The sequence below is a fragment of the Mustela putorius genome, unplaced genomic scaffold (assembly GCF_011764305.1).
Source record: "Mustela putorius furo isolate JIRA1106 unplaced genomic scaffold, ASM1176430v1.1 tig00003913_pilon_pilon_pilon, whole genome shotgun sequence".
Taxonomy (NCBI): domain Eukaryota; kingdom Metazoa; phylum Chordata; class Mammalia; order Carnivora; family Mustelidae; genus Mustela; species Mustela putorius.
In genome coordinates this window covers 2,163,830-2,176,306 of record NW_025422060.1, presented here as the reverse complement: position 1 = coordinate 2,176,306, position 12,477 = coordinate 2,163,830, and the positions used below count along the sequence as shown (strand labels likewise).

General features: G+C 43.9%; 1 protein-coding gene across 3 annotated transcripts in view; it reads left to right on the top strand.

Moving 5' to 3' along the window:
* Positions 1-12,477, top strand: part of CCNY (cyclin Y) — a 242,147-nt gene that overhangs the window by 221,642 nt on the left and 8,028 nt on the right. For all 3 annotated transcript variants that reach the window (XM_004774318.3, XM_004774316.2, XM_004774320.2), the window contains exon 8: positions 3,590-3,756. In XM_004774318.3, coding sequence (XP_004774375.1) covers positions 3,590-3,756 — 167 coding nt within the window. The remainder of the gene's footprint in view (positions 1-3,589; positions 3,757-12,477) is intronic.

Here is a 12,477-nt window from a genome sequence, read left to right as displayed (position 1 = left end):
GCCTAATGCAGCTACTTAGGAACACCTCTGTCTGCCTGGTAGCTTCTTCTCCAAAGTATTACACATCTTAAGAGCAGAACATACCAGATTTTATTCCTCCCTCTCCTTTGCTGCCTCTTTACTCTCTCCCCCAGATGTTAAAACAGGAGGGACTCTTAAGGCTCTGGTCTGGCCCCTCCTTTTCTCTCTCCCTAAGCTGTCTCCCCAGGCCTTAATTCTGTTTATGTGTGGAGACACTCATATTTCTGAGAGCTGTTTTCTTCAAGCTTCACAAGGTGTGTGTGCACTGCCTACATGGGGAATGTCCTCTGGGCTCTCCACCTGTAACTCTCTTTCCCCCAACAGGGCTCCCTGTCTCAGAAGGCATTGCCCATCCAGCTGCACGAGCTGGAAGCCTCAGGTCTCCTGCAGCAGCTCACCTTCTTGGTTGTCAGGGGTCACTGGACTCTAGGTCGGTCTGATAGGACTGTCAGTCTCTCCTGTCATGTCCCCATTCAAACCCTGATCTTCCTATCCTGACTGCGGCAGTCTCCCATGCCTATTAGCTGTGCTCCTTTCCAGCCCATTTCCCACTGTGTGGCCAGAGCCACTGGTGCCTCCCTCCTGTGTCTCCAGTGATGTGCCGTGCCTGGCACATAGTCGCTGCTCTGTTACACAGGGAGCCATGGGTTAAGTTCAGGGGTTTAACACCACCTCTGATGTATCTGTTCTCATCTTGTGGGCCCTGTGTTATATAATTTTTAGTCTGCTTCTGGCATTATCCTGTGCTTCTATTGACGGATTAATGTCATTTAGTGAACTTCTCTCAATCATTTAGTTAGTTGCCCTGTTTCTTCAGAATTTCCCAAAGTGCAGTCTCTTCTCCAGACCGTGGTATCATAACAGGTGTGGACTTCACCATCTCATTTATGAGTATTGATATTTAACTGATAATTATCTTTATTTGTTTATTTGTGTTAACATTTTCCCTTTTTAAGATATTTTTTAGGGGCACCCCTTTTTAGGGGCACCTGGGTGGCTCAGTGGGTTAAAGCCTCTGTCTTCAGCTCAGGTCATGATCCCAGGGTTCTGGGATCGAGCCCCACATCCAGCTCTCTGCTCAGGAGGGAGCCTGCTTCCTCCTCTCTCTGTCTGCCTCTCTGCCTGCTTGTGATCTCTGTCTGTCAGATAAATAAATAAAATCTTTTTAAAAAAGATTTGTTTTTTTAATTTTAGAGAGAGACTGAGCAAGCAAGTGCAAGCTGGGGGATAGGAGGGGGAGAGGGAGAGGGACAAGTCTGGAGCCCGACATGGGGCTTGATCCCACAACCTCAAGGTCACAACCTAAACCAAAACCAGAGTTGGACACTCAACAGATGGAGCCAACCAGGAACATCCTCCGCCCCGCCCCCCACCACATGCCTTTTAAAAAATTACATGATATTTAAGACTTTATGGACATTATAAACTATGAAAAATTTAACACTATCTAGAGTTATCTGTTTTAGAAAGCAGGTTCTTAAAAGTTTATATATGATTCATTTTGTTTCTTTAATTTTATTTTTTCAGTGTTCCAAGATTCATTGTTTATGCACCACACCCAGTGCTCCATGCAATACGTGCCCTCCATAATACCCACCACCAGGCTCACCCATCCCCCCATCACTCCCCTCTAAAACCCTCAGTTTTTTTCTCAGAGTCCACAGTCTCTCATGGTTTGTCTCCCACTCTGATTTCCCCCAATTCACTTTTCCTTTCCTTCTCTGAATATTCTCCATGTTATTCCCTTATGTTCCACAAGTAAGTGAAACCATATGATAATTGACTTTCTCTGTTTGACTTATTTCACTCAGCATAATCTCTTCTAGTCCCGTCCATGTTGATACAGAAGTTGGGTATTGATCCTTTCTGATGGAGACATAATACTTTATTGTATATATGGACCACATCTTCTTTACCCATTTGTCTGTTGAAGGGCATCTTGGCTCCTTCCACGGTTTGGTGATTGTGGCCATTGCTGCTGTGAACATTGGGGTACAGATGGCCCTTCTTTTCACTACATCTGTATCTTTGGGGTAAATACTCAGTAGTGCAAGTGCAGGGTTATAGGGTAGCTTTATTTTTTAATTTTTTGAGGAATCTCCACACAGTTTTCCAAAGTGGGTGCACCAGCTTGCATTCCCACCAACCATGTGAGAAGGTTCTGATCCAGTAGTTCCAGACATTCCTTTACCTTCATCCTTTACCTTCATCACATCAATGTGTTGATAAACTATAGAAATAATAATTCCATGGCTCAGAGAAGTATAAAACATGCTGATAAATAGAAGGGAAACTTCAAGAGAGATTCTTACCTTGTGACCCAAAGTAACAAAGCACTTTGTGGGTATTTCTAATATCTGTCTTCAAGCTAAATTTTGCCAGTTTATAAATCTTATGTTACTGGGTTTCATTTTCCAACTTCAGCTAAAATTATTTCATTTAGAAATCAAATCAAAACCACAGTGAAATACCTAATTCACACACATTAGGATGACTATTATTTAAAAAAAAAATAACAACAAAAAACAGAAAACAAAATAACTGATGTTGGCAAGGATATGAAGAGATTGAACCCTGTGTATTGCTGTTGGGAATGTTAAGTGGCCTAGGTACTATGGAAAAATAGTATAGTGGTTCCTTAAAAAATTAAACATAGAATTATATGATCCAGCAGTTCTCCTTCTCTGTCTGTACCCAAAAGAAGCAAAAGCAAATACTCAAACAGGTACTTGTACACCAGTTATTCTCAATAACCAAAAGGTGGAAACAACTCAAATGTCCATTGATGGAAAAATGAATAAACAAAATGTGATATATACAGGCAGTGGATTATTATTCAGCTTTGAAAGGGAAAGAAATTTTAATATATGCTACATACTTTGATGAACCTTGAGGACATGCTAAATGAGAAATGCCAGAACAAAAAGAAAAATATTGAATGATTCCTAGAGTAGTCAAATTCCTGGAGACAGAGGTTGGGGAAAAGGGATCAGGGAGTTGTTCAGGATAGTGAGAAAGCTCTGCGGACAGAGATGGCGGTGACTTTACAACAATGTGCATGTACTTACTGCTGCAGAACTGTACACTTAAAAATGGCTAAATGGTAAATGTTATGTATACTTTACCACAAAAATAAAAAATAGCTTTATCAGCGGCTGTGTGTAAATTAATAATTACCTCAAAATAAGAACTTTACGAGATAGAGAAGAATCGCTTTGCTCCTTTGACACTGTTTGTTGAAATTTGTACTATTGTGTGTTGAATCTATATTGATACTGTAGTTGATGTGATATGAGTGAGAAATTAACCTGTGGTATCTGGAGTTTGTGCTTGCCTCAGTCTTTTGTGATCCAGTTACATCCACACTGTTCAGTTATGGATGGTGTCCCTTTCCCATCACAGTAGCTGAGCCCTCTGACTTTTTAAAAATAGGTATGATCAGGGGGAAAAAATCCCTGCTTAAAGTAGCTGTTCAAATGGAGTCAGGCGGTTTTAGAATTTATGTGTGCTAGCATGTAGGACAAAACAAGTCAAGTCCTTTATCTCCGGCATTTTCATGTCTTCCCAGGTATACCTTGAAAGACTTTTAACATATGCAGAGATAGACATCTGTCCAGCCAACTGGAAGCGGATTGTTCTAGGAGCGATCCTGCTGGCCTCCAAGGTTTGGGATGACCAGGCTGTGTGGAATGTGGACTACTGTCAGATCCTGAAAGACATCACAGTGGAGGACATGTAAGTGTGTGTGCTGGTGTGGGGGCGAGGGGAGGTACTGTTTGGGAAGGAACTGTGTCCCTCTAAATGGTGTGTGTGGTAAAGAGGGAATGAATTTGACCGAAGGTCAAAATTCGTGAGTGGGTACAGCAAGGACACAACTGTGGAACATTACATGCAAACACCTGTACTACTCTGCGTTAGGATCATGAACAGGTATTGGTTATACTTTTTTTGATTTTGTGAAACTAGTTACTGAGACTATATTGTGGACAGACATTCCTTTACCTTCATCAGAAAGGTATAGACTAATGCTGTCACCAGACTATGATGGCTTCTATTTTGGCTCTGTACCTCACTGCAGACTCATAACAATGTCCCACACCAGTCTTTTGTGGGCAGCAGCATGCCCAAAAGGCAGAAGAGCTAAAATAGTATGTTTCTGTTTCATTTCGGGGAGAACTCGCAAGTTCAGTTGCTCATTCTGTCCGTGGGTCCTCTCATGTGTCTCATCAGGGCTGCATGTTCTCCCCCAGCTGGTCTCAGAGCCTCAGCTCAGTGGAAGCGCCATAAGCTTGAGGGGCAAAGGGGGTCCATCCCCATAGCTCTCAGGGTGATCTTGGGATTTCTCAGATGGTTCAGTCCTTAGATTTAGGTGAGGATTGTTAACCGGAGACCTGTCTATTGTCTGTGATGTCTAGGGTCTGGGAATACAGGAAATAGGTTTAGAGCCTCTTAGGACAAAGGAGCTGTTTTGGAAAACAATCAGGATAAACTATCTACAGTTCCATATGGTTTTTAGTACTTCTGACATTATTTTTGCTAAAATTTTTCTAATATTGTCTGCTACAGCTTCCTTGAGGAAGCTTTAGTCTGGAGGAGCTTCCTAGCCATGTCTCAGTCCACCTCTGTGTTCCTGGACCCAGTAATCCTGGGAATGTGGGATCCTCACAGTGCCTGTGCAGGCTGCTGGTGGGGGTGTCTTGTGGGCACCCTGGGTTCTTCACTAGCCTAAGGCCCTCCTTGCCTCTGGTTACTGATTAGATGGGACCCCATTTGGGGGGTACCCTGTGAGGCACACTAGTTTATGTTCTTGGGTCTTTTGTTACAGAGCCTATTTCTGCTGTAGACCTATAAAACTCCTTCCTGTGTCTCTAATTCTTTATTATAAAGAGGGAGGACAAGTGTAAAGAAGTTTTTGATAGTAAGAAAAATTAAAGTCTTGATTATATTTCAAAGTGAAAACAACTACTAAAATAATTGTCATCAGGACCACAGAAGAGGATGCAAGGTGGTAAGAAGTTCTGACTCATTTCCTTTATTGGGGGATTACTCCGTCAGCTCCGTAATACTGTTTGACACTGAGTTGTGTGCTGTAGGAATAACATCATGGTTGCCCTTTCCTGGTTGTGTTGGTGATGTATGTATGCAGGGAACAAAAATTTTCCCTTTTTCCCCCTTTTAGGTTCTTTTAGGTCTAATAATTAAATTGACATAAGACCAACAGGAGAAAAACAAATTTAATTTTGTACATATGGGAGCCCCATAGAAATATGAGACTGAAAGCCACTCAGGCGAGTGAGGCTTAAATGCCATCTGAGTTCAGGAATGGGGTAGAGGCCTAGGGTTTCAAAGGGGACAGGGGCAATTCAGAGGAAGATAAAAAGAGCAGATGCTTGGTAATCCGATGTTTGCTCTACCATGCAGGTCTTTCACATGGTGGGGGGCAACCTCAGTAAGGGAGGGTGAACAGCCTGCCTTTCTCTCCCAGAGCAAAAGAGTGGGAAGGGAGGAGCCAGAAGGAGCACCTACATGCTTGATGTGTTCTTGGACAAGTCAGTTCTAACAGTGAGAAATGAAAGTTACAGATCTAGAAATCTGTTCCCTGATGCTATTGTGTTTTTAGGCACACTTGGAGAAAGCGTTTATGTATTGTAAGGGAATACATAGAGCAGCATGAAGCCCAGTGGCCCGCTGAGCGCTGCAGCAGATAGCCAGTGTTATGGGCCGAATTGTGTTCTCTCAGAATTCCTGTGTTGAAGCCTAAGGCCCACTGCCTCAGAATGTATCTTTATATGGAGCTAAGGTCGTAAAGAGGTAATTGATTTAAAACAGGGTCAGGAGGGCAGGCCCTAATCCAGTAGACTGGGATACCACACGGGCAGAGGGACAGCCATGCGAGGACATGACACAGAGAGAAGATGGCCATCTGCAGGCCAAGAAAGAGGCTTCAGAAGAATACATTGCTGCTGGCACCCCCATCTTGGACTTCCAGCCTCCAGAACTGTGAGAAGATCAGTTAATGCTGTTTAAACCCCCAGTCTGCAGTAGTGTGTTATGGCAGCCCCTTGCTGGCTGACACAGACTTGATTCTGGCAAGTGGGGTGCTGCTCTGACAGTTACCTAGAGATGTGGAGGTCGCATTGCAGCTAGCTAATGGAAACTAGCTTCCAGAATTTTGAGGCACATGTTAGGAAAATCCTAGATTACCTTGAAGAGCTGGTTGGGAGAGATATGGTTGAGAAAGGCGATTCTGACGAAGACTCAGAAAGCAGAGAGCTTTAGAGGAAGCTTCTTGCAATCTTAGAGATAGAAATGTACTGCAAACAGAATGTTGCTAGAAATAGGACTGTTAAAGGTGCTTCTGGAGTGAGGTGTCAGAAATGAGAGGCTGCTGTTGGACACTGTTCCAAGGGCAGTACCTGCTACATGGTGGCAAAGAACTTGGCCAAGTTGTGTTCTAGTGCTTGTGTAAGGTGGAATATTCGAGAATGAACTCAAATATTTAGCTGAGGAGATTCCTAAGCGGAGTGTCTAGAAACCGTGCCTGGTTTCTTCTTGCTGCGTCCAATAAAATCTGAGGAGAGAGAAATTGAAGAAGGAGTTGTTAAACAAGAAGGGACCAGATGTTGGAGATTTGGAAGAACTCAAATTTTCCAACCTCTGCTTATCCCTATTGCAAAAAATGAGAAAGCGTGCTCTGGAGAGAACAGTGATGGTGTGGCTGTACAGTATTTGCTCAAGAGATTAAGAGTGTGGCTTGGTGTTCCAATCAGTCATCCCGGCGGAAGTGCTCCCATTTTAAACTGAAGGGGAAAAAACAGGACAAAATGAAGGAAGGCTGTCGAACTTCAGGATTCTCCAGAAGACCTGTCTACTCTGACGTGTTATCCTTAAAAAGGGAAAATGACCATGGGAGGCAGTTTGCATGTGGGCAGGGCTGCTTTTGCCACCATGGGCACAGCAGGTCCAGGTCTTTGGCTGCTTCCCCCTCGGCTAGGATGTGGGGCTGCTTGCCCTTGGCTAAGAGCCCAGCAGCAGGGCTCTCCTCTCACTGGGCTGGATGCTAAAGCATCAGCCAAAGATTATTCTCAAGCCTGAAAATCAAATGCATTTGCCTTGCTAGATTTCAGACTGGCTTGAGACCCAAGAACCCTTTCTACTTTTTGATTTCTCCCTTTTGTAATGGGAACATCTGTCTATGCCTGTGTGACCATTGTACTTCGGAAGCAGATAACTTCCACAGTGAGGAAGCTTCACAGGTTCACACCTGGAAAGGAATTTTGCCTCAGGATGAATTAGACCTCTAGGCTCAACCATACCTGATTTAGTTGAGATTTTTGAACTTGGAGTTGATGCTGGAATGGTTTAAGACCTTTGGGTTGTTGGGAGGGGGTATATGTTTTCTGCATGTGAGGTGGATGTGAATTTTGAGGGGCTAGAAGATAGAGTGTCAAGGGCTGAGTAGCATCTCCCTCAAATGCACGTGTGAAGTCCTAACCCCTAGTACCTAGTACCTCAAATACGTGTAACCGTATTTGGAGATCAGGTGTTTCAAGAAGTAATTAAGTCAAATTGAGGTCATTAGAATAGACCTGAATCAAATATGATGTGTCCTAAACAAGAGATTAGGTTATAGGCAGCACACAGGACAGTCTTGGGGTATTTTGCTACAATAGCAAACTGACACATCCAGTAAACTTTATTGAGAAGGAATGAGATCTGATGTGTTCAAGAAGCCATACAGGGGGTTGTGTGGCTGAACCAGGCTTGTGGAGGGGGCTTTAAGTTACTTTGTAGTATCTATACAGAATCCCAAATTTCCTGTTTGAATATTAAAAAATGAGTGCTTGATTTCAGTTTTTTTTCAGTCAAACCATATGAACTTGGGGGCAGCAATGGCTGCGAGGTACCCAGTCTGGGGAGAGGGAGTGGTGTGGGACATCGCTAGAAACTAGGGGCTCTGGCACTTGGCACTGTGTTAGTCTCATGTCAGTAGCAAGTGTTCATTTCCTGGCAGAGGCACCCTAAGCTTTCCCTTGGGGCTTCTTAGTGGGGAGACGACTCCCAAGTTTCAGATGGGAAGCTTTATAAAAATTTGCGTGTTGGTGCTGTTTCCAGGCGTCTGTACTTCTGTCTTCTTCTGCACCCTTCTTTGTGGCCTTGCCTGTGTCCTAGCGTCCTGATGTGACCGTCCTGATATTTCTGAGCCCAGGTTCATTTCCAGCTAAAGAATCATCCAACATTGAAGGACCTGGACTTGGAGTCCTTTCCACCTTCAGACGGTGGGGTTCTGGCTTGGAAGGCAGCTGATTGTGTGTGCAAATGGCTGGGATCGCAGGTTGAAGAACATTTTAAAAAGTATCACTGAAACTTGCAGGTGGACCGTTGGGGCCATCAGCATCAGTCAGTCAGACTTCAGATTCAGGCTGACGTTGTGCGGCAAGATAGGGCCATGGGCCAGTCTTTGTTTCTTTCTATCTTGCCAACAGTAAGTGGTCAAACCACTACATGTCAGCTTTGAGCGCCTAATGACAGTTTCTATGCATGGGAAAGGGAGGATGAACTTTGACAGGCAGAAATGCTGTTAAAAGAAATTAAACTTTGGGGTTGGTTTGTTTTTGTTTTGCAGTAACCTTGGAAAAGTCATTTTCAAATATAAACAAGGAATCTGAAATAAGGAGAAATCAGGCAGTGTAATGCCCCCAGCTTTGTTTTTCTTTTTCAACATTTCCTTGGTGATTCGGGGTCTTTCCTGGTTCCAAACAAGTTGTAGATTGTTTGTTCCAGCACTTTGAAAAATGCAAAATGATACTTTGATCGGAATGGCATTGAAAGTATAGATTGCTCTGGCAGCATAGGCATTTTAACAATGTTTATTCTTCCGATCCATGAGCATGGATTGTTTTTCCATCTTTTTGTGTCTTCTTTAGTTTCTTTCATGAGTGTTCTGTAGTTCCTCGAGTATAGATCTTTTACCTCATTGGTTAGGTTTATTCCAAGGTATTTTATGGTTTTTGGAGATATTATAAAAATGAAATCAATTCTCTAATTTTCCCTTTCTACAGTTTCATTGTTAGTGTATAATGAAGCAGCTGATTTCTTTGCATCAATTTTGTATCCTGCCACGTTACTGAATTGCTATATGAGTTCTAGGAGTTTGGAGGTGGAGTCTTTTGGGTTTTCCATATAAAGTATCATGTCATCTGTGAAGAGGGAGAGTTTGACTTCTTTGCCAATCTGAATACCTTTTATTTCTTTTTGTTGCCTAATTGCTGTTGTTAGGACTTCTAGTACTATGTTGGACAACAGTGGATAGAGTGGGCATCCTTTTTGTGTTCCCGATCTCAATGGGAAGGCTCCAAGAGACTGGTTTCAGTGCTGCATAGCAGATAGACACAACAAAAACCTCCCACCCTCCATGGTGTAGGGTGCCTGGTCTTTGGTTTTCAGTTTTAATTGTGGTAAAATATGCATGGCATAAAATTGATTATTTTAGCCATTTTTAAGTGTACAGCTATGTGGCATTAAGTGCATTCAGATTGTTGTGCAATGATCACCAACCAGAAACTGTGTGCCCAGTAAATAATAGGGCCCCACATCCCCCTCCCCCTGGCCATCATTCTGCTTTGTCTCTGAATGTCACTACCCTGGATGCCTCACAGAAGTGAACTTGCCCAGTATTGTCTCCTTGTGACTGGCTTATTTCACTTAGCATGGTGTCCTCAGGGGTCATCTGTGTAGCAGCACATACTGGAATTTTCTTCCTTTTTAAGGTAAAAAATATTACAGTCCTTGTACATATTCTGTTTGTTTATCCATTCACCCATTGCTGGACACCTGGACACTTGTACTGCTTCTGCCCCTTGGCTGCTGTGAGTAACACTGCCGGGAGCACGGGTGCACGGATCTCTCCTGGAGTCCTTGCTTCCAGTTCTTTGTGTCTGTGCCCAGAAGTGGGATTGCCAGGCTGTTAGTGGCTGGTTTTGTAAAGTGAACCCGTTTTTCTAGAAAAGCAGATAGATGGTAAATGTTTAGATGATAAAATCCTTACTCCATTTTAGAGGTCCCTTCACAAGTTGTGAATTGTGCTAATTCAGTTGGGTTTCTTTACAGTTTTGATTTAATATAACACGTATTTCTGAATATATTTGTTTACAGATTTGACTAAACGTTCTTATAAATTTTTGATCGGAACGATTTTCTCCTGCTTATGCTGTTGAGGGCAGTAATTCCATCAAGCCTATTCTCTCTGTGTCACTGTTAGTATTTTTTGTGATTTGTCATGCAGCAAGCTGTCACATGTCCCTGCAAGCTGTCCCACTGCAGTTTGGGAATTCAGACTTCGGGAATTACTTTTTTTTTTTTTTAAAGATTTTATTTATTTATTTGACAGAGAGAGATCACAAGTAGGCAGAGAAGCAGGAAGAGAGAGAGAGAGGAGGAAGCCGACTCCCTGCAGAGCAGAGAGCCCGATGCGGGACTCGATCCCAGAACCCTGAGATCATGACCTGAGCCGAAGGTAGCGGCTTAACCCACTGAGCCACCCAGGCGCCCGGGAATTACTTTTGTTTGCTCAATCTTGCCTTAGTTAGAAAGCACAGCAGCTGTAAGGCCCCTATTTCCCTGAGAGCTTAAAAAAGAAACCCTCGAAGAAAGACTATTTTTTCCCAAGGAATCTTGAGGAAAATGCCACCTTGTTCCAAAAGAGATTCCTCTTGACTTTAGTCAGAGAGTATCCCCTCAACAAGAGTCACTGCTACCTTGCTACCCTCTGGGCCAGGAGTAACAGACTAGCTCTCGGAAAAAGGCGAGTTTTTCTTAGCCTCCAGAGAGTAAGAGCTGCAGTAGCGCCTTTGGCCACCAGTCGGCAGTCTGTCCCCGGGCTGTCCCACAGTCCCCCAGGGAGAGTGCCTTCTAGCCCATTTGTTTTGGCACCTCTGGCCTTGGCAGTATTTTTACACTCTTGTTTCATTAATATCTTAGCTGAGTTCCAGTATTTTGCAGGATGATCTCTTGTTAAATTTCATTTAAAGGAAGCAAAAATAAAAAATATTTAAAGTGAAAATTATCCTAAATAAGTCAAAATAATTTAGACTCTTTAAAAGACTAAAATTTAGCATGATAAGCCCATTTGGAGGTCACCTCCATTCACTAGACTGTATAGAAACGACAAATCATGGTGTTTCTCTGATGAAAACACCTGAATGTGACTTCTTAGTCCTCCAGACTGAGGACCACGAACCTTCTGTACCAACTCCCATTTTGCCCAGTATCTTCTCTATCTGACCAGTCTTGCTCAGATGCCAGCCTGCCTTCCCCACCACCTCGGTGCTCCTGTCCCTTGCTGTCATAACAGCACAAGACTGGGACAGAGTCCTTTCAGTCTCTGATGGCTTAGTGAGGTCACTCACAGGGGGTAGACAGAAGAGTTCTCGGGTACACCATGGGGACAGGATGGTGCTGAGTTAGTCTGAGGCTATAAAACATCAGGTGCCTGCATCCGGGATCTGGAACTTGAACTTGGTGTTCAGTGGAGCCCATGGAGAGCGGTCTGGGATAGTTGGGGTGAGGCCTAGCACTTGGGACAGGATTTGGGACAGATTCACTTATAGGAGATGGCGATCAGGTCTCCTGCCAGAAATCGTCTACCCCAACCCTTGTTCCTCTCCACTAGAGCTCTGTGTTTCCACCCTCAGTTCACCTCTTACTTCTCTGGGAAGCCTTCCTCCATCCCTCCACCCAAGCTGAGCTTGGCCTGCTCCATTCAGTACGGGTAATTATCAAACATTATCTGTATATCAGGTACTGTGATGGGGCCAGGTGGCCTGGTTTCTGGCTAGGAGGATACAGGCAGGGACACTGAGTTAAGGTGACGCTTGCGGTAGAGTCTGATAAAGGACAGAAGTTGAGGGCTGTGTAGTGTGCTTGGGAGCACAGGGTGTTTCAAGGGGGAGACAATGCTGAAACTGTGTGCCCGACCTGGGACCAGTCTCAACAAACTGAGCCATCGCTGAGGACTTTTCTCCCTCCAGGTACTAACTGTTAAGAAATGAACCTGATATAAAAGGTAATTGACATGGGGAAGGTCTCCAAATAGAAGTTTTAAAATTTATTCTGGCTACCCATCATTCATTTCCATCAAACTATAAATGGGTTGGCCAGTTGGATCAGATGGAGCCAGTGTTGGCTCCTTTATTGACCAGTGTCTGGGGATGAGTGGTTCTAGAAGTTTGAGCTGAGACCAGCCGTGTCAGCATCCCAAGGGAGCTTGTTAGAAAGACACGTTCTTAGGCCCACCCCAGCCCTGCTGAACCAGCCCTGGGGTGGGCTCCTCAGTCCATGTTGACAAGCCCTCTGCGGGATTAGATGTGTGCTCAGGTGTGGGAAGTACTGCTCTCATTCTTCAGAGTTGGCGGGTTCCCTTTCTGTGAGTCCAGGGCTGTGATTCATTCTCCCACA